Consider the following 22,981-nt stretch of genomic DNA (forward strand, 5'->3'; position numbering starts at 1 on the left):
TTGTTTTGTGAGAAGATAGTTTCATCCAAAAATTCCATTACCTCATTGTGGAATCTGTAAATTAATATGTAAAACAATTTTTTTTTAAATCACATAAATCTTCAACCAAAGTGGGAAACTGGGGGTAAAGCCAGACACAATCAACAGTATGACAATTAACAACAAAATAGAGATTGCCGGAAAAGCTCAGCATGTCTGGCAGCATCTGAGAAGAGAAATCAGAGTTAACACTTCAGGTCCGATAATCAGATAATTAAGTACGATAATTAATCTTGCAAATGACATGAAATTGGTAGTGTGGTAAGTAACGAGGAAGCTGAAAATGTGTTGCTGGAAAAGCACAGGAGGTCAGGCAGCATCCAAGGAACAGGAGAATCGACGTTTCGGGCATAAGCCCTTCTTCAGGAATAAGCCCTGAAGAAAGGCTTATGCCCGAAACGTTGATTCTCCTGTTCCTTGGATGCTGCCTGACCTGCTGCGCTTTTCCAGCAACACATTTTCAGCTCTGATCTCCAGCATCTGCAGTCCTCACTTTCTCCTAAATAACGAGGAAGAAAGCCTTAGGCTACAGGACTACACAGACAGACTGCTAGGGGAAATGAACAATGGTAAGTGGAATTTAATTCTGAAAAGTATGAAGTGATGCATTTAGGAATGATATGGAGGTGCTAGTGTTGGACTGGGGAGGACAAAGCCAAAAATCACACGACACTAGGTTATAGTGCAACAGGTTTATTTGAAACCGCAACCCAGTGTCTTGTGATTTTTGGCCTTTTAGGAAGACTAACAAGGCAAAACAATGCAGGTTGAAATAACAGGACCAAAGGAAGTGCGCATTATCGGGAATTGGTAAGCACGTCTTGAAAGCAGCAATACAGGTAGATAAAGTGGTTCAGAAGGAATATGGGATACTTCCCTTCCTTGTCAAGGCATTGAATAGGAGAAAGAGAAAATTATGGAGCTGCATATTCAACGTTTGCTAAACCACAAATGGAGCATTGTGCGCAGTTCTGGTCGACACACTATGAGAGAGATGTGACTGCACCAAGACAGGATTCACAATACATTCACCGGGAATGAACAAAAACAAAGAACTGCGGGCGCTGGAAATCTGAAACAAAAGTATAAAGTGCTGGAGAAACTCGCTAATCTGTTGAAAGGGATGACAGTTAACTCCAGTGACCCTGACACAGAGCTGAACCCAACCGGGAAAACATGGTAGAAGCAGGCACCCTCCGGATATCTAACAAACATTTAAATAACCGTTAAAAAGGGTTTGAACGTACAGGGTCAGGGGACAACTGTTGGAAAACTTCATTAGAATGGATAGGTGCTCGATTGGCTGAAGACGATTTTCCTATTCTTTAAAAACTTTATAATAGTCGACTATGCCTTCGGGAATCATGTAGATTAACTCCCCGACCATGGCCAGCGCATGTCACTAGAACTTTCTCTCGCTCGTCTCCAGTCAGGGGCCAACGGGCACCTATGACTGGCCGTCGCCCCTGTCCATCAATGTCCGTGACCCCTTCACCCGGAAACGTTAGGGGATCCGGGCGGGTCCGTGCGCCCCAGCCAGTATCTGATTGGCTCCTCCGCCTCCCATCGGCCGTTACCGGGACGCTGTTGACATCACGTGACGCCAGCGACGCGGCCAATGGCGAGCGGCTGCGGCCTGGCGCGCGCTGGGTGCTGAGCGATGCGGCGGCGGCGGCGGCGAAGACGGAGACGGAGACGGTGGCTGGATGTGTGGATGGCGATGTGAGGGCGGAGCAGAGAGGGAGCGAGAGGTGGCAGGGGCAGGGTAAGGAACTGACAGCTGGGTTGCGTTAACCGGCGGAGAAGGGGGTGGCTTCGATCGGTCCCTGTCGGGGGAGGCTCGGAACAGAGAGGAAAGGCAGGCCTGCAGCTCTACCATCTGCTGACTAGGCCTCGGAGATCTGCTGTCGTTCACCCTCTTGCACCTTTCACCATTCTTCTTCCTTCTTTCGCCCCAGTTTCCCCCCCCTTTGCCCCAGTTTCCCCCCTCTTTGCTTTCCCACCATCACCCCCCCTTTGCTTTCCCACCATCACCCCCCCTTTGCTTTCCCACCATCACCCCCCCCTTTGCTTTCCCACCATCACCCCCCCCTTTGCTTTCCCACCATCACCCCCCCCTTTGCTTTCCCACCATCACCCCCCCCTTTGCTTTCCCACCATCATCCCCCCCTTTGCTTTCCCACCATCACCCCCCCCTTTGCTTTCCCACCATCACCCCCCCCTTTGCTTTCCCACCATCACCCCCCCCTTTGCTTTCCCACCATCACCCCCCCTTTGCTTTCCCACCATCACCCCCCCCTTTGCTTTCCCACCATCACCCCCCCCTTTGCTTTCCCACCATCACCCCCCCCTTTGCTTTCCCACCATCACCCCCCCCTTTGCTTTCCCACCATCACCCCCCCCTTTGCTTTCCCACCATCACCCCCCCCTTTGCTTTCCCACCATCACCCCCCCCCTTTGCTTTCCCACCATCACCCCCCCCTTTGCTTTCCCACCATCACCCCCCCCTTTGCTTTCCCACCATCACCCCCCCCTTTGCTTTCCCACCATCACCCCCCCCTTTGCTTTCCCACCATCACCCCCCCTTTGCTTTCCCACCATCACCCCCCCCTTTGCTTTCCCACCATCACCCCCCCCTTTGCTTTCCCACCATCACCCCCCCTCTTTGCTTTCCCACCATCACCCCCCCTCTTTGCTTTCCCACCATCACCCCCCCTCTTTGCTTTCCTACCATCACCCCCCTCTTTACTTTTCCCACCACCACTCCCCTCTTTACTTTTCCCATCCCCCCACTACTTTGCTTTCCCATTTTCACCCCTGCCCCGCTTTCCTATCTGTCTCTCCTTGCTCCCCTTCATCTCACTGCTTAAACCTCATTCCTGTCCCTCCCACTGTCCAGGCAGTTCCCTTTTCCACCTCCCCTCTGGGTAGCTCCCACAGGTGAAGAAGGAATGCAGCACCAACAAGTGAAACAATAATGCGTCCACCATGGTTGGGGTAGTTCTACCTTATCTTTACCCTAAGATGTCTCTGTGTCTTTCCTTGGTTTGATATGTGCATCAATAAGCTCTAGGATGTTATGTAGTTTGGTGGATTTGTTTGTTTTGTCTGCAAAGTTTTTCTCCAGATAGTGACAGGTCACAGCCTCTCCTCGGAACAGTTGTAATTAGATCAATTTACTTGACTAGGTTAGGGACATCTGTCATGGAGGTAGTTTGAACTTTGAAAAGACTTTGTTTGGTGAGCCCAAAAATGAAAAGCTGTATATGCAATATGGATAGAATCACGATAGAAATCTGAGCAAGTCTCAAGAATAACAACATGCACAGATTTGTATTTCTGCTAAATTACAACACACAGAACTGTTCTGTAAACTGTATAAGTGGTATGAGATGTTTGTGTGTGACTGTGATGTTGTTAAAGCATTGTGATTTATGGTTTACTGACATCAGTGAAATTGAGGACTGGCTGCTATCTTCTTTATGCTGTAGATAAATATCAAGTGCTGATACTGTAACAGTAATGAATGCTGAATATTATTAATTCTTCAAGTATTCTGTTGAGTTTTTTTTTTAAGTTGTATCATAACCGATAGTTGTTGAGGATGTGCTTTTATACGTACGGTGTGAGCATGTTACATGTGAGAAGTGTGATCTGGATTAGTGGCTAAGAATCAAACGCGTTCCAGTATATTTGGCCAAAACTGACTTGACAGTATGCTTTAGAGCTGGAGTGGCTATGTGTCACTTGGTTAAATAACCTGGTATCAGCCAGACGTGAAGATGTGTTATTTGGGATGTCTACATATTCAACTGAATGTTTGTGCTGAGTTGAGAAGCAACTTGCCTGTGTACCTTGATATTAGGCATTTTGATGCAGAGGGTTTTCAAACTGGCTTTTTCTAGGAGAAAACTCCGATTATGCAGGTAGAGTATTTTGTCTGAGCAAATTCTCAAAGCAACATCCATCACACCAGTACTGACTTGATTAATAGATCTTTTTGTGACCATTTCATGGTGTGGATCTTTTGCTTTCTTATTTTTACTTCAAACTATTGTTCAAGCATCGTTATTAAACTGTTAGTACACATGCAGTCAAGCGAACATGGTGATGCTCTAACACATCATTCTGCAGGTACACAGACATCACAATGATAAAATGTTAATATTGATTGTGCATTGCATGCATTATGACTGGATCATAGAGTTATAAAATTTAAATGAAATTAATGAACTCTTTAAATTAATTTGCAGTCATTGTAGTAAATTTCTGTACATGGGAATGTTTATACTTTGAACTAACAATATGCACAGATAAATGCACTACTCGATAATCTACTTTGATATTAAATCAAGCTTATTATAAATATTTTGCACAACACAAATAATATCTATAAGCAATAACATCTTCTGTGTAGTTAGAGTTGTTAGTTTTGCAGTTTAATTTTTTGGCTAAATAGTTTTTTTGTCTGTAGAACAATGTTTAGAAACATAGTGTGTTTCCAGGTTTGTTCTGTTTGAATGATCTGGGAAATATAGTAGTTGCGCACCTGTTTAAATTAAAAGGATGAAAGTGTATTCTTTGTTTTATATTGACATTTGTTGTGTTCATGTATTTTTGTTTTACTTTGTATTTCTTTAATGGATTATCACTTTCATCTTGAGTACCAAAAAAGGTTTGCGTTGAAACTGGTTGGTAGTGACAGTGTAGAATATCATGCAAATACACTACAATGTTTGCTTCATGCTCTAAGTAAGAAAAAGATAGCCAATACATAATAAGTATTGACAGACTTCTACATAATTCTCAAGGCATTGCTGGAAATAATAAAAATTGTTAATCCAACTGCAATTTCCATGAGAGATGTTCTCATGTCTGGAATTGAGAGTTAACGTTGAGAGGATCTTTTTGTTTGTTCTGATGTATAAGATTTTATTTTAAGTCAGTATATATTTTGTGAACTCTGTCAAGATACCTTCTTAGATAAATGTATATTGTATTGGGCTGATGTTGGTGATGATGTCTTTCCATCCAAGGCAGTTTGTGCTGAAGTTTGGGGAACAGCTGTGTGACGTAGCGAGCAAAGTTCAGAGAGGGAGAGGAGTGAGACTGGAGTTGGTGACATTTCTGTTCTGGATTAAAAGCTATCGAGGTGCTTGCTGGCGAGAGGGAAGCGGCGTGTCTTTCTGGTGGGCTTGGGGAGATGGCATGTGTTTGAGAAATCTGGAGTTGCCCCTGTATGTCTTTTTGCGTTGCCGATTTCCTTGCGGCGAAAGGAGTTGAGGAGAAAGAAGAAGGGCAGTGAGTGTGTGTGTGTGTGAGAGAGAGAAATATTACAGCCACTTTCTGGCGCTGGAAGTATGAACCTTTGCCGGCTGAGAACCTGCACGAACAGACCGTGCCCATGGTGAGGAAGAAGAAGACAGTCTCGGCTGCCGAGGACCGCCAGAATGGGTAGGAGAAAGAGGGCAAAGTCGCCCCTCAAAGCTTGGCGATGAGTGGGGAGGTTTCAGCAGCTCCCGGCCGACATGTCGCGGCTCAGGAGTGAAGCTCAAGGGGAAGGAGGAAGACATGAACACTGCCACAAACCCCGGCTCTCTCGACCCCACTAGCTCCCGCAAGTCGACAAAAAACCTTCCATCCCCCGGCTGGTCCATGGATCCAGCTCCAGGACCCCCGACCTGGCCGAGGAGAAGCGTATTTTCAGCGGGTGGTTGCGGGACAGCGATCGGGGGATCAGGAGAAAAACAACGGCGGCCATGTTGGAAAAAAATGTTTACAGCTGCAAGTTGAGAGGGTTCAGAAATTTTGAAATAAATATGCATTTAAAGATGCTTTTGGCTAATTTTTTCCTTGTCTTGTGTTCCCCAGAATGACGGCGAAATGTCTGGATGTGAGCAGCGATGAAGGGCTGAAGAGGTTGGGTAAAAGGTCTGTGGAAGAGGACAGTGCTGAAGGAGATGGGGAGAGTGAAGAAGGAGGCAGCAGCTCTCAACACAACACAAAGAGAGAAGATCCATCAGCAGTTGCCACAAGCCCAGATCAACATCATTTCTTAAGATCCAGTGTCAGACCCCCCAGCAAGAGGTTAAGGAAAGATTCATCTGCTTTGAATGGATCCAGTGGCTTCCAGAACAATAAAGGAAAAGGTAAAATGAAGGCTCTTGCTGTTAAGGTTTAATGGCATCAAACACATTACACTCTTGTGTGGGTGAAATGGGTATGTGCCTGACTGTTTCAAAGAATTCCTTTACTTCTGTGTAATATTACAAAGAATTTTTAAAATATTGAATGTAGGTTTACAATATATAATAATTCATATATTGTGTAAGTATACAACCAGCAGTTATTATAACCTTACTTAGCTCTTGCACTGCCTGTGCTGGAAGCCACTTAAGTAATAACATTTTAATCCTCTTCTTTAGAACAGCTATGTTCTTATTTATCTATACTTTAATTCCAAACAGTATAATCTACATGCCTTTTTTTAACAATTTGAAGTATGGTATCACAGCACAACTCTTACTCTTCCATTAGAACAACAGACCAAATGAAACATGAACAAGAAGTTTGATCTATGAACAGTTATCACTAAGACACTCGTATTACTGTCATTTTTATTTCATCCACTGTTCTGCGATTGTACATTTTCGCACATAATCTTCGTACATAGAACCATACGAATTACGAGTGGGAGTCACCCGTTTGAGACTGCCAGATTTGATAATATCATGGCTCAAAGATTGTGGTCTTAACTTTACTTTCCTGCATACACCTTTACCTAATTTTTGTTAAGTCAAGAATCTATCTTTAAAATGACCCTGCTTCCACTGCTTTCTAGGGAAGAGAATTTCACAGATTCTCAACCTCCTGAAGAAAAGAAAACTCATCTCTGCCTTAACTGTGACCACTACTTTTAGTCTCTCCCACAATGGGAACATCCTTCAACATCCACTCTGTAAAGTCCCCTCAGGATCTTGTATATTTCAATAAAATCACCTCCCAACCTTCCTTCATCCAGGAATCATATTAGGTTTTATCTGAACTGCATCTTGTGTCCATAATTAAGGACACCAAGCTGCCCTTGCAGTCATTTCACGTGTACCTAATCACTTGTTGTAACTTCATGCAAACTTGTTGTAATTCATGTAGTAGGACACCCCATTCCTTGACTGCAGAGTTTTACAATCTCTCAACATTTAAAATTATTTTCTATTGCTTTATTCTTCATGCCAGTGGACAAGCTCTCAGTTTTTCATATTATGCTTTATTCAGAATAGTGTCACAAATCTGGATTTAATTTGCAAACGTAGCTTTGAGGTACATACTATATCGTTAGCCTCAGTGAGTGAAATCAATGGGTGTGAAACTTAATGGATAATTTTCTTATTTTGTTAATACAATTGTTCATTGTATTAAATTGCTTTTAGTTCCTTTAATACTATATTTTTCATTGAAGCAACACAATTTTTATTAGCTGTAGTGTGCTGACATTTTTATAGTTATTTAACTGGTTTTAAAAATTATGTAGTGTAACAATGAGTGAATCATAACCATTCCATAAAATTAATTTTATGAAACAGAAGGAAGTCATTCAGCCCATTGTTTTTCCACAGACCTGAAAGCGCAATACACCAAGTGCCACTTTCACTGCCTGTTCCCTATAATCCTGTGACTTATTTTTTTCCTTGTGTGTTGATCTAATTCCTTTTTAAATGCCTCAGTTTACTCTGTCTCTCCTGTACTTTAGAATCTGGAATGAACTGCTTTAATCATTTGCTGCGTGAAATGAATTTTCCTCACGTTGCCATTACTACTTTTGTCAATTACTTTAACTCTGCTCTGTGGTTCTCGATTCTTCCACCAAAGAGAACAGTTTGACTCCATCTTATCGGTCTAAGTGATTTTTAAATATTACCGTGTCTCTTCTGGGCATTCTCCTGTCCAAAGAGACCAGTCTAACTTTGTCATTGTATCTACGTAACTGAAGGCCACCTCTCCAGAACCTCCTTCGTTTTTGCACTTTCCCTAATGCTTTTACATCCTTCCTAAAGTATGGTGATCAGAACTGTATGCAGTACTCTAGCTGAGGCTGAACTGTGTGTACTTCTTTTATGCGCTTTGTCCCTGTTGATACAGCCCATGATGCTGTGTGCTTTATTGACTGCTCTGCCAACCTGTGGCCACTTCAGTGATTTATGTGTAGCTACTCCCAGGTCTCTTTCCTCCTGCATCCCCTTTAGAATTGTGTTTTATATTACCTCCTCCATCTTGCTGAAATAAATCACTTGATATTACTTTGCATTACATTTCAACTGCCACTTGAACACCAATTCCACTAACCTGTATAAAGCTTGAGCTTTTATTTAAATCAGTGAAATAATTTGCATTTAATTTACTTTCCAACATTCTCATCATCTCTTAAACTATCTATAAGGATCTTTCATCAGATTAGTTACATAAGAACATAAGAACTAGGAACAGGAATACACAATCCAGTTTACACATTTTATTAAAACTGATTTCTTCTATATTACTTTACTTTCAGCTTCAGGAATTGCTGTGCTATTATCTATTCTACTAGAAAATCACTGCTAACTAAGTGCTATTTAATTTAAGAACCTTTTGTTTCGGGCTCTGAAATGAGTTGCATAATATATCAAGTATAATGGTTTGTCATCTCAATTAAAGCAATACTTGGGTGTTTTTACTGAAGAGTAGGTGAGTATTGAATATACAGCAGTCTTAACTGATGAGCTGGTTTCTGGTGATCAGATGCTGACTGAAACATTCCTGTGCATTTTTAGTTTCATTTTTTTCATTGAATGTTATTTTCTTCAGGGCATTTTGGGATTTTTAGATTAGATTACAGTGTGGAAACAGGCCCTTCGGCCCAACAAGTCCACACCGACCTGCCGAAGCGAAACCCACCCATACCCCTACATTTACCCCTTACCTAACGCTACGGGCAATTTAGTATGGCCAATTCACCTAACCTGCACATCTTTGAACTGTGGGAGGAAACCGGAGCACCCGGAGGAAACCCACGCAGACACGGGGAGAACGTGCAAACTCCACACAGTCAGTCGCCTGAGTCGGGAATTGAACCCGGGTCTCTGGCGCTGCGAGGCAGCAGTGCTAACCACTGTGCCACCGTGCCGCCCACAATTTCCTGATTCGCATCCACTGTATTGAATTTTAGTAGGAAACCCTCTTGAAACATTTATAATGATAGAAAAATACTAAATAGCAGCAGGACAATTTTCTCCTGCTACTTAATAAGATCTTGGATGATGTGAATACTCCACATTTGCTCCAATCCCCATGATCTTTTTGCCCTCTTTCTTATCAACAGTCTACGTACTTCTTTAAAAATATTCAAAGTTTCTTCTTCCACAAGTTTCCATGGTTTCAAGATCGTGGTTTCAAGATAGGCAGGGGTGAAGAATCTCATTTTGTATTAAATGGGCGATATTTATTTTTAGAAAATACTGCCTATTTCTAGGTTGTCCTACAAGAAGAAACATTCTTTCTACGTCCACCCTATCAAGACCTTTCAGGGTCTTGTAGTTTTCTGACTGTTATTTTTCTAAATTCAGTTAGGTAAAAGCCTAGATGGTCCAACCTTTCCTCATTACCGTGTCTCATCATTCCAAGTAATAGTCCAGTAAACCACCTAAGAATAGCTTTCAATGCCTTTTCAAGCTTCCTTCAAGAAGGAGATCAATTCTATACAGGGTACTCCTGATGTGGTCTCACCAGAGCCGTGAATAACTGAAATATAATCTCCTATGTGTGTATTCAATTCCCTATGCAATAAACAAAAATAATCTATAAGTCGTCTTATTACTTGCTGTCTCTGCATAGTAGCTGTTTGCTAATCATGCACTGAGATAGCCAGATCCTTTTGTATCTCAGCTCAGCAATCTCTCACCATTTAGGATCTGAATCCCTGCTTGAGATTAATACTAAATTTTGCACTCTTAGTATTCTAATGTGTATAGTCTATTCTTTACAAATGATCATCTAAATTATCTTCCATTATCATTACAAAGTTGGGTTATGTTAATAAGTTATTGTCTTGTAATCTCTTATTCATTTCATTCATTTTATCATTCACATCATGGTATCATTGCAGTTCTAAAGCACATAATGATAACTAATTTGTTGTAAAAATATTTGTCATATTTGGGTGTCCAGAAATTGTTTTTCTTTTGTGATTTAGAAGGCTTTTGGGGGATTAGATGGACTTGACATTCATGCACTTGTGGTGTTAATATTTTTTGTATATTTTTACTTTGAATTGAATGTATAGCATAAAGCTGAGGAATGAAAAGCAAATTGTGGCTTATATATAAATAAACCTGCTGTGAAGTCAATTATTCATCCTTTGAGAACTATCAGCAATTTGTGGTAGGTGTTAGTTTTGTGAGCACCATGGCAGTTAGTTATGAGGGACAGGGTTGGTGGGTAGGTGTTGTCCACAGATTCACACGAAACTTTACACTTCTAGAATATAAAGCAGTCGTCCGTTTCAGTGAAAGTCCTTTTAATCCCCTGAATATATCCCAAAACTATTGGGAAGTGTTCAGTTTTTGGCAACTTTTTTCATCATTTGAAGTCTTGATTTTATTAATACAGTAGAAACTCTCAGTTGACTGAGGAAGCCAGTATTAATATGTTAAGCATGCATTCTTGAACAAACTGACAATACAGCACAACAGTTTAAAGCTAAAATTGGTAATTGTTCATTTTAGCATACATTGACTTTTTAATTGTGCTCAAAGTTTAATCAGCTCCGTCTCTGTCCAGCATAAGACATGATGAAACATTTATTATAATTTATAATACAGGTAACCTAATCATAATAGACAGTAACTGTAAGTATAAAATAATATATACTTGGAAAACAATAAGAATTAAAGATGCTCCAGCTATAGGATCATCTGGTGAATTAAGAGTTGTTGGATCTTTTGATTGTGACATTTAACTTGAGAGATCAGCTAGAACTGAAGAATTTTTATGTAATTTTTTTATTAAGCTATTCAAATTGCACGTGAAGATAAGCTTCTGAAATGTACTAGTTTATTTGTTTTGATTAGTAATGGCTGTTCTTCATTCCAAAGTTGTTTTCCATTAACTTGGACATCTTGCATAAGTGAACCTCCATGGTCCTGAAAGTTATCGTTCTTGTGGAGACTTCCACAATGAATAATGTATATATTTTTTCAATTTTGGAAACCGTTAACTAAGGTTGTGGTAATTAAATTTCATAATCCTTAGATTCACACAGCTTTATTTTAAGTTCCTCAATTCCAGCTATTTGAAAATTCCAAATCATTTCTCTGTTGAAAGGGATTTATCAATTTATACTGTGAGGCAATTTTCCAGATAAATTGGGCAATTATGTGGCCTTTCAGGAGCATCAAAGGGAAAAAGTCATCCTTGTTCTACAGCCACATTAAAATAATTCATAAGTTCAGTACATTTGAAAAGTCAGCCATGCACAATAACGATTTATGGGGAATATTGGACGAAGAGTTCGTTTTTTTTTTAGTTTTGTATTCAGGCTTCTTTTCCTCTTTAATATATTAAGAATAGAAACTGCCCTGATTTTATGCAATCTGTTTTAAGAATCACTTCAATTTAACTGATTTTTATTTCACACGGCTGACAACATATTAATGTGCAGTTTGTCAGATAATTTCTGATGGATACACTTTGCTGGAATGCATGATCTGTAAATTGTACATGTAAGCGTGAACACATGGGTGCAACTCAAATGTTCACTAAGTATACACGTTAATGTAGTTTACAGGAAATTGCACGTTGGAATGTAACCACTGGTGTAGGTTAAATGCACGTTCCCTTCAAAATGACTGTTTTCCCTTTTACTCTTACTAATCCCTTACAATTTTATGCTGTACTTTCTAGGCTACATTACTGTTTCAATTTTGTATATTGCATACAATCTTTAATGTTGGCTTTTAGAGAATTCCAAAAATCTCAGTTTTGAAAGCGATCCATGGGCAGTGCTTACTCTGAAGGGAGCACACCCTTCAGAGTCTTAAAACTGGCGGAAATTTTATTACTGTTGATTTCGGTCTGAACATATTTGTATGTTAAAGTGATGCTAGTGCTTTTTGCATCAAACACCCTTGGATAATGTGTTGCAAAAGTTGAAACAATGTGATTCTTTTCTAATTGGCTACAATAACCTACTGCCATAGCATGAACATTTCCACTAGCTATTTATATGGTTTCATTTACTGAGACTGTTTAATATCTACTTCTGTGCTGCAGACTTGTGCTCCTAAGAGCTGGGTTGAGACCACCAAACATTGTTTCACTTGGGATCTGAGCAGTGTTGAAGGAGCCATTTGCATCTTTGCTAAAGCCTAAATTTAAACCGATGCACGAAAGCTAAAAGAAGAATGTGCCAGTCACCATCACACAGTCTATTTCTTCAGTGTTCATTTGGTTTTTCTTTGCTGGATTGTTTTGATGATTCTATGGTGAAACACTTTAGGATATTATTGCATTAAAGATTTTATATATCTACTGGTTGTTATTGGCTACCATAATTCTGTTTTGAATTTCAGATCAAAAAAATGCAACCTCTTAAGGTCACTCCACAGTTGCAAATTTTACACATTTTTGTTGTTTCTTAGTGATCGCAAGGTGACCTGCAACTTTTGATAAAAGCTGTTTTTCTGCTATAGATGTAATTATCTTTTTAGTGCCATATATGACATCACGGTTGTGTATGAAAATATAATAGTGCAAAATAATAGCACATAAATTCTTTATTTTCATATGATGAATGGATGATTAGCCATTACAGCAGTGCAATGCGTTGAGTTATCAGATAGCTTGAATTGCATTGAATGTAGGTATGTTATACTGATTTATTTATCCAGAGGTCTGCACTAATGATCCGCAGACTTGATTTCAATTCCGATCACGGTTAATTTATACATTACGTGCAGTCTGTCATAAAAAGCTGGTGGCAGTAATGGTGACCATGAAATTGCCAGGTCTGTCTTTAATCAAACAGTGGTCCACTATTTTTATTTCTTTCAGAATTAAATTTGCTATCCTTAACTCGCCTGGCCTATATGACTTCAGACCAAACCAATATGGTTGTCTCTTGACTGTTGTCTGAGCTGGAGGAGCAAGCTACCTAGTTGTATCAAACCATTACATTTGTAATCGTGCAAGAGATTGGTCACGGAGGATAATACTGATTTTTCATAGTGATGCATACAAACTGTGAAGAAAATGTCTGAGATAAACTATTAACATGTGGGGAAAACAATAAGATATGTTCAGTATATGATGTTTCACTAGTGTTATCAACTACAACAACTGGTTTGACCATTTATGGCAGATGATTGTATAAAGCACTGTTGGTTCCCACACTCATCTGTTCCTTGGCTTCTAATACACAATCTTAAACTTTCTTCCCTATCTTAGTTATTCTTTCTTCAAACAGGAGGAGCATACCTCCTGTGTTACTAAGGTCAAGACCATCTGATTGCCTCCCTCTGCCGTCTAACTTAGCCCATGCTTACTCAAAGGTTCCCTGCCTTCCTGGCCTTGAACTACTAGATTCTTCACATCTCCATTAAAGTTCTTGCTGAGCTCATCTTATCCAGGAAACCCACTCAATCCTGTTCCTGTTAAACTGATAACAACCCAATTTCTCTATCTGGGCCCCTTGTTATCCAATAAAAATAACTCTTCCCCCTCTCCTTTTATATTTGCTATCATATCCTTCTCAAAAAAACTTCACCCCACCCTCCTTGCAAAGTACCTGCCCATCTTCAACCTTCGTTTCCTTCTCAAAACACTTGAACATATTGTTTTAAAGTCAGTGCCTATTTTTCTTGTGGTTCCATGTTTAAATCACTCCAATAGGATTTCTACAACAACAGCTCTTATCAAAGTCAGAACTGAAATCTTGTGTGACTGTGACAAGGATCACATTTTCTTTTTCTTGCCTTTTTTGACCTGAATGCAGTCTTTAGCACATTTTATTAAACTCTTCCAGTGCCATTCCAAGTACATGCAACTGCTCTCATCTATTCCATTTTTAACTATATAATCACAACCAGAGTATCATATACAATGGAGTCTCTTTTCATTCGCACACTGTTAACACTGCTGCTGCCAAGGACTTATCCACAGTCCACTACTATTTCTCAGCTATTTGCTGACCTCTGCCACATCATCCAAAAACACAATGGTAGCTTACACATGAGCTTGTTCAGCTCCCTCATCATCACCTGTTTCTTTTGATTTTTTAGCTATTGTCAAATTATCAGACTGTATCTGACATCTAGCAGTGGATAAGCAGATATTTCCACCAACTGATGCCATTCGGTTTGACTTCTGGTCCAAATCTGTTTCAGAGTTGCCCACTTTATCCCTCCCCCGGAAACAATCTGTTTCCAACTTTGGTTTGAACCTAGGATGACCTTCCGGCCTCATGTATGTGTCATCTCTAAGATTGTATATCTCCACCTTTGTAACATCACCCGATTGAGACAGGGTGAAACTTATCTGCGGTTGGAACCCTCATTCATGCCTTTGCTACCTCTCGACACAACAATTCTGATGCTCTTCAGGCTCATTTCCCACATAGACTTGAGGTCATCTAAAATGTTGTTGTCCATTCTAAATTCAAAGCAAGTCCTGATTACTTACAGTTGCTTGTTAACCTGAATTTTCCCAGTCAAGCAGTGTCTTGATTTTAGTATTCTCATCCTTGTTTTCAAATCCCTCCACAACTGTTTTTGTCTCGTTAACTCATCTAGCCCCATTACTCTTCCAAATCTGTATTCTCAACTAATGCTTCTTGAGCATCCCCAGTATTAGTTACTGCACCATTGGTGGCCCTGGCTTCTGCCTTAGCACCAAGTGCTGTAAATATATCAGTGCACATCTCAGCCACTCTATTTTGCCCTTTTATAAGGCACTCCTTAAAATCCACCTCCTTGATCAAGGTTCTAAACATTTGACTTAATTTCTCCTTGCATGATTCAGTGTAATATTTCATAATGTTGCTGTGAAGTTCTTTGGAATGTTTGATTATGTTAAAGATAGTATGTAAATAAATGTTCTTAATTACTCTTTAAATCTTATAGTTTGTGATTAAAGCTTTTTGTTTTTATTTATTACTAAAGCTGTCTGTGTTATTTAGAGACAAAAAAATCTATCTAGTTAATATGCAAATGTTTTTTTTCCCAATTACTAATGACTTAAAATCTAGCAGGTTTAATCTCTTGCTCAGTTCAGTTATGTGTTTTGTTTTGTTTTCTCATGCGCATTTTCGGTTAATCAGCAAAAACAATACCAATGTTCGGAATTTAAAAGAATTGGTTGGAGTGTGACTGTTGTGATCTGGACAGAACAGCTGCAGGATGGCCAACAAAGATTCACTGCATTGTGTTTACAGAGTTTGAGCCCTGTTTTTAGCCTCTGAGAACTGGCTTTCATAAACTCCACTCCCTGTCATCATTACTTTAACAGATGTAAGAAACTTGAAATCTGAAGTAAAACCAGAAAATAAAAACAAAATGCTGGAGATCACAGCAGGTCAGGCAGCATCCATGGAGACAAAGTACGCTAACGTTTCAAGTCTAGATGATCACTTATTTGATCATTTAAAAGTTTCAGTATTTGCTGTAGCAGTTTCAAATCTTCATTGTGGGATGACGTTGTCTTTATTACTGGAATTCACAATTTTAACTCATTTGATCCAGCAAGCAGATGCAGCTTATGATGTATGTACCTGCAGTATGTACTTGCTGCTGGACAATATTATACTGTACAGTATTTTGTACAGATAATGCTGACAATAATTTTAAATTGACTCTGTCTGTTTCCCCAGTTTTTAGTGGTCAGTTTTATTTTGGTAATATATTTAGATGAACTTGTTAGAGAAATGTCTGTGGTCAAAATTCCCTTCTTTGTTAAAAGTTTAGAGTAAATTGAGACCAGATGCAGGTCTAGGACAAAAAAAAATGCTCATTTGACTATTGTAAATGCTGTACCGGTAAAAGTAGCTATGGTCCTTGTAGATTTGTTTAAAAAATGCAATTCTCAGTTCGAAATAAAATGTGAGTCCATTGGCATGATGGTATTGTGTTTGGACTGAGAAATGTTTTGGACAATTTAGAGCTTGAAAGTTGAATAAATACTGCATTTCATTTGGGGAGTGATAGTGTAGTGGGAATGTCATTAGACTAGTATCCAAAATCCTAGAGCGATGTCTGGGGACGTGGATTTGAATCCCACAATGGCAGCTGGTGAAATTTGGATTCAACAAAAATCTCAAATAAAAAGCTAGCCATGTAATCACTGTCCATTGTCATAAAAACCTATCGGGCTCTCTAATGTCCTTTAGGGAAGGAAATTTGCTTCCTTACCTGGACTGACTTATATGTGACTTCAGAGCCACAGTAATTTGGTTGACTCTTAATTCTAGGCAAGTTGGGATGGGCAATGAATTTGCCTAATCAGCAACACTGTCACTCCGAGTGAATTTTTAAGTTCCTTGTGTGTTATCTGTTTCACGCTCTCAAGTAAAACTTTAAAGTGATTAAAATAATTTGCCTTTAAAATGTTTTTTCTCATGTGGCATGTGTTGAAACATATGGAGAATTTTTTAAGCAGTCGTGATTGGCACAATGTATATTATCTGTTTAGATTTTGTTACAAAGGATCATTTTTCTGGCTTAATGTGGGTCTTTCACTTTTGTATATAGTGACTAAGAAAAGATTTATTCAGCATTTAGTTTTTCTGCATTGTGCAAAACAAGTGGAAATGATTTGGTTTTAGTTTAGAAGTGCAGTTTTTTTTTTCAACGACCACATCGTGTCAGTGAAATATTAATGAAAGCTGTTCTTTGGGATGTGCATTAAGGTAATTTTATTTCTTTCTTGCTTATCCTAAGCTGCTGCTTCATTTCTACTATCTTATTTAATGTTTTAGCTCCCTTGCTCACAAAGTTATCTTGCAGTTCTACATTGTAAAGGAAATGTAAACTTCATACACAAAATAAAAATTTTGACTTGTGGATACAGTACACAACATGGATTTCTGTGCTTTAACTATGGGCAAGTTCCATAACCTATTTGTAACACTACCTTTACTGAGATCAACTAACACCATAGACTTGGGGTCACATCTGGTGTTCTGTTCAACTTCATAGCTCAGATTTGATTAACACTAGATTGGGATAGTTAACTGCATGGTCAGTCATTGAATTGTTAAAATGTTTTTTTTTTGTTTATCTGGTATTGTTATCAATTGACACATTATGTTACAAAGATGCAAGTATTTTTAAAAGTTGCATTGGACAAGTTCTTATTTGAAATCCATTTATTGGAAAGAAAAACCTTGTCTAGATGGCCCATGTCTCACATTTGAGAAGCCTGAAAACTTTATTTGTTCTCTCTGCAGGTCCTGAGGGGGGAGCTGCTGCCTCTGGTTATGCATCTGGCATTGCTGCTGGCAGCACTGGTGGAAGCAGCAAAACAACAGCAAAGAGCTTATCTTCTATTTCGGGAGAAAAGGAAGAAGGGAACAAGAAGAAAGTTCGAAGACAGTGGGAGTCCTGGAGTGCAGAGGACAAAAATTCATTTTTTGAAGGGCTGTATGAGGTACATTTGGTTTCCAGAGTTAAAATCGCACTTTGTTAATTTGATGTCTGCTATATTAGTTCTAAGGCAAATAGTATTGTTCTCTAAATCAAATGATTTAAGAACTGATTACAAGTTAAACATTATTATATTCAGTTAGAAGCTATTCTGATGAGATAAATGCTTAAATTTCAGTGATTTCCCAGAACCGCTTTACTTCCCCATCCCCTCACCTCCCCCAATTATAGATACAACCCCATATCTGCAAAAATAAAAGACAAAGGCTGATATAGGAGCAGTACTATAGCCCACTGGTTCTGGCTGCCAGCACGTTGAATCTTGAGTTACAAATTGTAGTTTTACAGTCACGCTGGTCCTACATTGAGCTTATTTACAATGGAACTGCATTTATCTGGTTTTCCCTAAAGGAATTTGGTGACTATTGATGCAATGTTATAAGCTCATGATCATTTTAATTGTCGATGCAAACGAATTTGAGTGATTATAAGTAAAGGGGTTCAGCTATTCTTCTGTAATGCTTTTAAGCTAATTGAACATGGTTAGACATGCAAGAGATATGTTACAATAACAATTTATTAAACAAAAAATCTCTCAATTCTCTTTTTTGCTAAACTCTACTGTTTGTTTATATTTCCTAATACATCCCAAACACAGCTAATTGTAAACATAGCAGTTGTGTGTACAGGCAGTTAAAAGTACAGTGAAGAGTATGTCTGAATCATCCAAGTTTATCTATTTCGGATTAACTTGTGAAAATTTTTAGAGGTTACAATTTTCTTTAATATTTCTCTTAATTTTTGTTAATGCATTTATTTCCACTACTTTGTTTAGTAGTGTGCCTTTTTGTCCTGTCCCTAAGCAGTTGCTCGCAGCATGCCCCATGGTTTCAACTTTGGCCATTACTATTCCTTAATCGTAAGCAGGGGTGTAATTCACAAGTATGAAGCAGGCTTTTGTAAGCATGTTGACAACACATGCTTCTGCCATTTCCTCTTATTCAATGACTGACTGTATGCCATCTGACTGTCTGTGTGACTTAAGTTAAACATATTTTGAGTTACAGTTTATTTTGATGGAAGAAGTGCTTAAATTTCATTGTTTCCCAATACATCAGAGGCTAAGAATTCTGCAGCAAATAATTTACCTCCTGACTCCTCAATATCTGCAGCTTCAAATACAGTTGAAACTCTGTACCACCCAGGACAAAGCATCCTGCTTGATTAGCACTCCAATTTCAATTTTTAATATTTACTCCCTTCACCTCACTGTGTACCATCTACAAGGTGCATTGCAGATCTTCAAGGCTTCTGTGACAGCACCTTTCCTAATGATCTTTACCATCCAGAAGGACAAGGCAGTATATGTATGGGAACAACACTAGCCACAAGATCACCTCCAAATTATGTATCAACCTAAAGTGGAACTGTATCACTATTCCTTCATTGTCACTGGATCAAAATTCAGCAGCTGTCTTCCTAACTGTACTGTGGATGACCCTCCACTCCCAAGGATTGCAGCAGTTCAAAAAGGCAGCTCTTCACCAGAGGAATTAGTGATAGGAGTACATGCTAGTATAATCAGCAATGTCCACATCCCACAATCAAATAAGAAAAATGAATTTTAACTTTACATTGGTGAGATATAAATCATCTAATTCATCTTCTATAGTAGCTCTGTTCTTATTCTCTAGCTGCTTACTCACTGAATCCTAACATGCTCATTTCCTTTCCACTCTACAGTTCCATTTACATGAACAGTAGTATTAATATATTTTTCGTTTTTAGCATGGGAAGGATTTTGAAGCAATACAGAATAACATAGCTCTAAAGTACAAGAAGAAAGGGAAGCCAGCAAGCATGGTGAAAAATAAAGAGCAAGTTCGGCATTTCTACTACCGTACTTGGCACAAGATCTCCAAATACATCGACTTCAATAATGGTGAATACAGAATTCCCGGAGAATTTTTGCTGCTTACTGTTTATTTACCTTAAAATCATTTGGACAGTTATTCTGTAACCATTTAGTTTGCTATATGTGTGGCACAAAATTTTATCTTTTAGCATGGAATACCATAGTGGTATTCAGTTACAGTTACCAAGAGTGGTAAATTCCCTATTTTCCCAAGGAAAGTGAGTGGATATGATTGCATTTGTGGTCCTTTGTTTTCAGCGTGTTGCGTGCTGAATTTTTGTTTGCATCTTTTTGAAAATAAAAGTACTGGCCATCAAACTTTCCTGATGGCACTCCAAATCTATTCATTCTATTTTATAAGAAAACTGTATTGCCCAAATGAAGTTTGAGTGAGTTAATTTTTATAATTGATGTGATTTCAGACTTGAGTTATCTGGAAGTGTGTAGTTCAGTGAAGAGAAATAGTGTAATTGTAATTACATTTTAAGGAAAGTTTTATTCTGGCTGAATTCATTTATATACTCACTTAAGCCAAATTGCCGAGATCCGTATGTTCTTTGACATGGACAGGGTTCACTAACAAAAATAAACACTAATAATCTTTATCATGAGCACAACTCAATTTTCCTGGATAACTTGAATGATCCAATTAATTCCAAGGCAGTTGATTGCAGCAGTGACTTTATTCTTACTGTAGAGAAGGGCAGTACAGTGTCATGCATTTCTTGAAATGTAATGAAATCCGTTCTAGAAAAAGTGGACATGGGGATATCATGCTCATTCTTGAAATAAGGATTTTTGTATAGTTATTATATGTTGTGGTTATCTGTGATTTTGTTTTCTTCAGTCTAGTCAACCCACATATCCCATCAGTAGCACGACGATATTTATGAATGACACCTATTTCGTTTCATTTCCTCACTGGTTCCTGATTTGCTATCACCCATTTGCTTCACCACAGAATTTCAGTACTTGAACTTTATACGTTGTTCAAAGGCGTTTTTAGATGTGTTTCAGGAAAGCAAAGTAACAAGCCATCATGCTGATAACTTTGCAAGCATTGACAAAATTACTGCAATTAAAATATGAGATGAGGTTTGAAATATATTGATAAGTCTTGCACATAGTATGCTTCATCCTCACTCACAACCTTTTAAGTTAACTAAATGATAACAAATGCTGAAACAGTTCATTTTTAAGTAGTCGACATGTAAAGTATGTGTGATTTGTTAACTTTATCAGTGTGTCATCTTTTTTTTAGTTATAGTCTGCCTTCTCTGGCTGCCCTTAGAAAATGTCAGGGCAGTGTTCAGTATTGGTTATTCTTTTGTAGTCTGTCCAGGTTTGCGCATTAAGACGGAGGGGTAATGGGTTATATTCTTCTCAGTAGCATTGCTTCTCGTAGAAATCTGTGGATTGTGACCAAGAATTGCAATCCTATTTGATTTTCTTTTTTTGAGAACAACAATGAAAAGCTGGTTGAGATCAGCAATTTTGGTACGGGTCAGGAATCGGCTCTAGGATCATTTGGTCCATGTTGTTCAGCAACCTGCTATTTCTATCAACTAAAATATAAAATACTAAATCTGCTCAGATTTGCCAATATATGTGGAGAGAAACAATTTCAACATTTCAGATAATGACTTTTAATTCAAAGCAATTAATTATTCTAAAAGATCATCATTTTCTGATTAAGTGTTTATTGACCTGAAATTTTAATTGTTTTCCTCTCCATGAAGATGCTGAGTATTTCCAGCATTTTCTGTTTGTGTTTCAGATTTCCAACATTCCAGGATCAAGTTATTTGTCTAAGTTATTTGATTGAATTTCGACTTAATCCTTAAAAAAATTCTGAATTATACTTTTTGTTGCAGTGTTCTCACGAGGACTGAAGAAATCATCCCAGGAGCTCTATGGGCTAATATGTTATGGAGAATTACGCAAAAAAATCGGCGGGTGTGAGTATTTTTTATTGGATGTGGTAGGCATGTAATAGAGGTCCACAACTGTTTACAATGTATATTAATAGCTTGGTAGGAAATGCACAAAAATAGGTGGAAAGGCAAATTGAGAGGGATACAAAAAGTTTAGAGGGATATTGATAGGTTAATTAACTGGGCGAAAAGTTATCAAATGGAGTATAATGTGGGAAAATAAAAAGTTGTTAATTTTGGAAGGGAGAAAAAAGAACTCTTATTTAAATGAAGAAAAAGTACAGAAAGCTGAAGCATAAAGGGACATGGGGGTATTTGTGCATGGAACACAGTTAGCAAACAGGTACAGCCATCTTCCTTTTAAATGCAGGAGCAGGCTCGAGGGATCAAGCAGCCTACTCCTGTTCCTACTTTTTTTGGCCTTCTGAGAGGAAGTGTCTTGTAATTGGATCTACCCCTTTTGCAATGTAGAAATACAGAATATAAAATATTTTTTTTCTTAAAAATTAGTTATTGCCATTAGCATCTATGAATCCCATCACCTTGCGAAAAAGAACTAGTCCACACCCAAAAGCCCCTGTTTTGCTCTCTGCAAGCAATCATGTTTTGGTTTGGGATAGTTTCTGAATTCTAATCTACATGACTTGTAAATACCTCATTTATTATGTCAATTCATTCTTTGAAATATTTGTTACATTTCCTGGTACATTTTTTTTAAATAGCTACCGCGATAAATAACTTCATTGTGTTCAATGGGTATCAGTTGGTAATGTTCATTCCATGTATTGCTTTGAATAGCAGATGCTGAAAAAGTACTTGATTTGCTGAAGGTTACCATTATCAGCAATCATTGTTTTATGGAGCTGTTAAACCGGGGCCTCAGCCATCTGCTTGGATGGATGAGAAGGATCCAGTGAAACTATTTAGAGAATATGGAATTCTCCTCATGTCATTTTGGTACCACCACCACCAAAAACAGACTAACTTGTTATGCATCTAATTTACTGCTAATGGTGTCTTTTTACTTGTTAGTTAATCATCACATCATACATAAAAATATGATCCTATTTACAAAAGCAAACAGTGAGAGTAGTGCTTACACCAAATGTACTGCAGCAGTTTAAAAATACAGTTCACCACAAATTTCCAGAACAGCTAGGGATGGGCAATAAGTGCTGGCCCAACCAAAAATGTCCACATTCCATGAATGAATTTATATAAGAAAAGCCCTTAGATACATCCCTTGGAATATGATTAAGTTAGGAGCGAGGTCCCATAGAAATATTAATTTTAAGATCCAACTTGCATACAACTAGACTTACAAACCTACTGAGAAATGGAACCTATTCATAACCTGGGGACTGCCTGTATAAGAGTGACATTTTTTTCTCGAATAGGTGGCTCACAGCAAAAATTGTAAATGCAGA

At 38.5% G+C, this 22,981-nt stretch overlaps 1 protein-coding gene across 3 annotated transcripts in view; it reads left to right on the forward strand.

Moving 5' to 3' along the window:
• The first annotated feature begins 1,716 nt into the window (after positions 1-1,716).
• cramp1 (cramped chromatin regulator 1) overlaps positions 1,717-22,981 on the forward strand; it is a 56,647-nt gene continuing 35,382 nt past the window's right edge. Inside the window, exons 1-5 of one of the 3 annotated variants that reach the window (XM_043712047.2) lie at positions 1,717-1,804; positions 5,911-6,188; positions 17,510-17,709; positions 19,494-19,647; positions 21,495-21,578. In XM_043712047.2, coding sequence (XP_043567982.2) covers positions 1,746-1,804; positions 5,911-6,188; positions 17,510-17,709; positions 19,494-19,647; positions 21,495-21,578 — 775 coding nt within the window. In that variant the 5' untranslated portion in view covers positions 1,717-1,745. Of the gene's footprint in view, positions 1,805-5,149; positions 5,192-5,228; positions 5,494-5,910; positions 6,189-17,509; positions 17,710-19,493; positions 19,648-21,494; positions 21,579-22,981 lie in introns of those variants that run through there. The other 2 variants (XM_043712049.2, XM_043712048.2) reach the window with 2 other exon arrangements.

Source organism: Chiloscyllium plagiosum, unplaced genomic scaffold (assembly GCF_037043375.1).
Source record: "Chiloscyllium plagiosum isolate Xiang-an unplaced genomic scaffold, Cpla_swu_hap1 HiC_scaffold_20, whole genome shotgun sequence".
Taxonomy (NCBI): Eukaryota; Metazoa; Chordata; class Chondrichthyes; order Orectolobiformes; family Hemiscylliidae; genus Chiloscyllium; species Chiloscyllium plagiosum.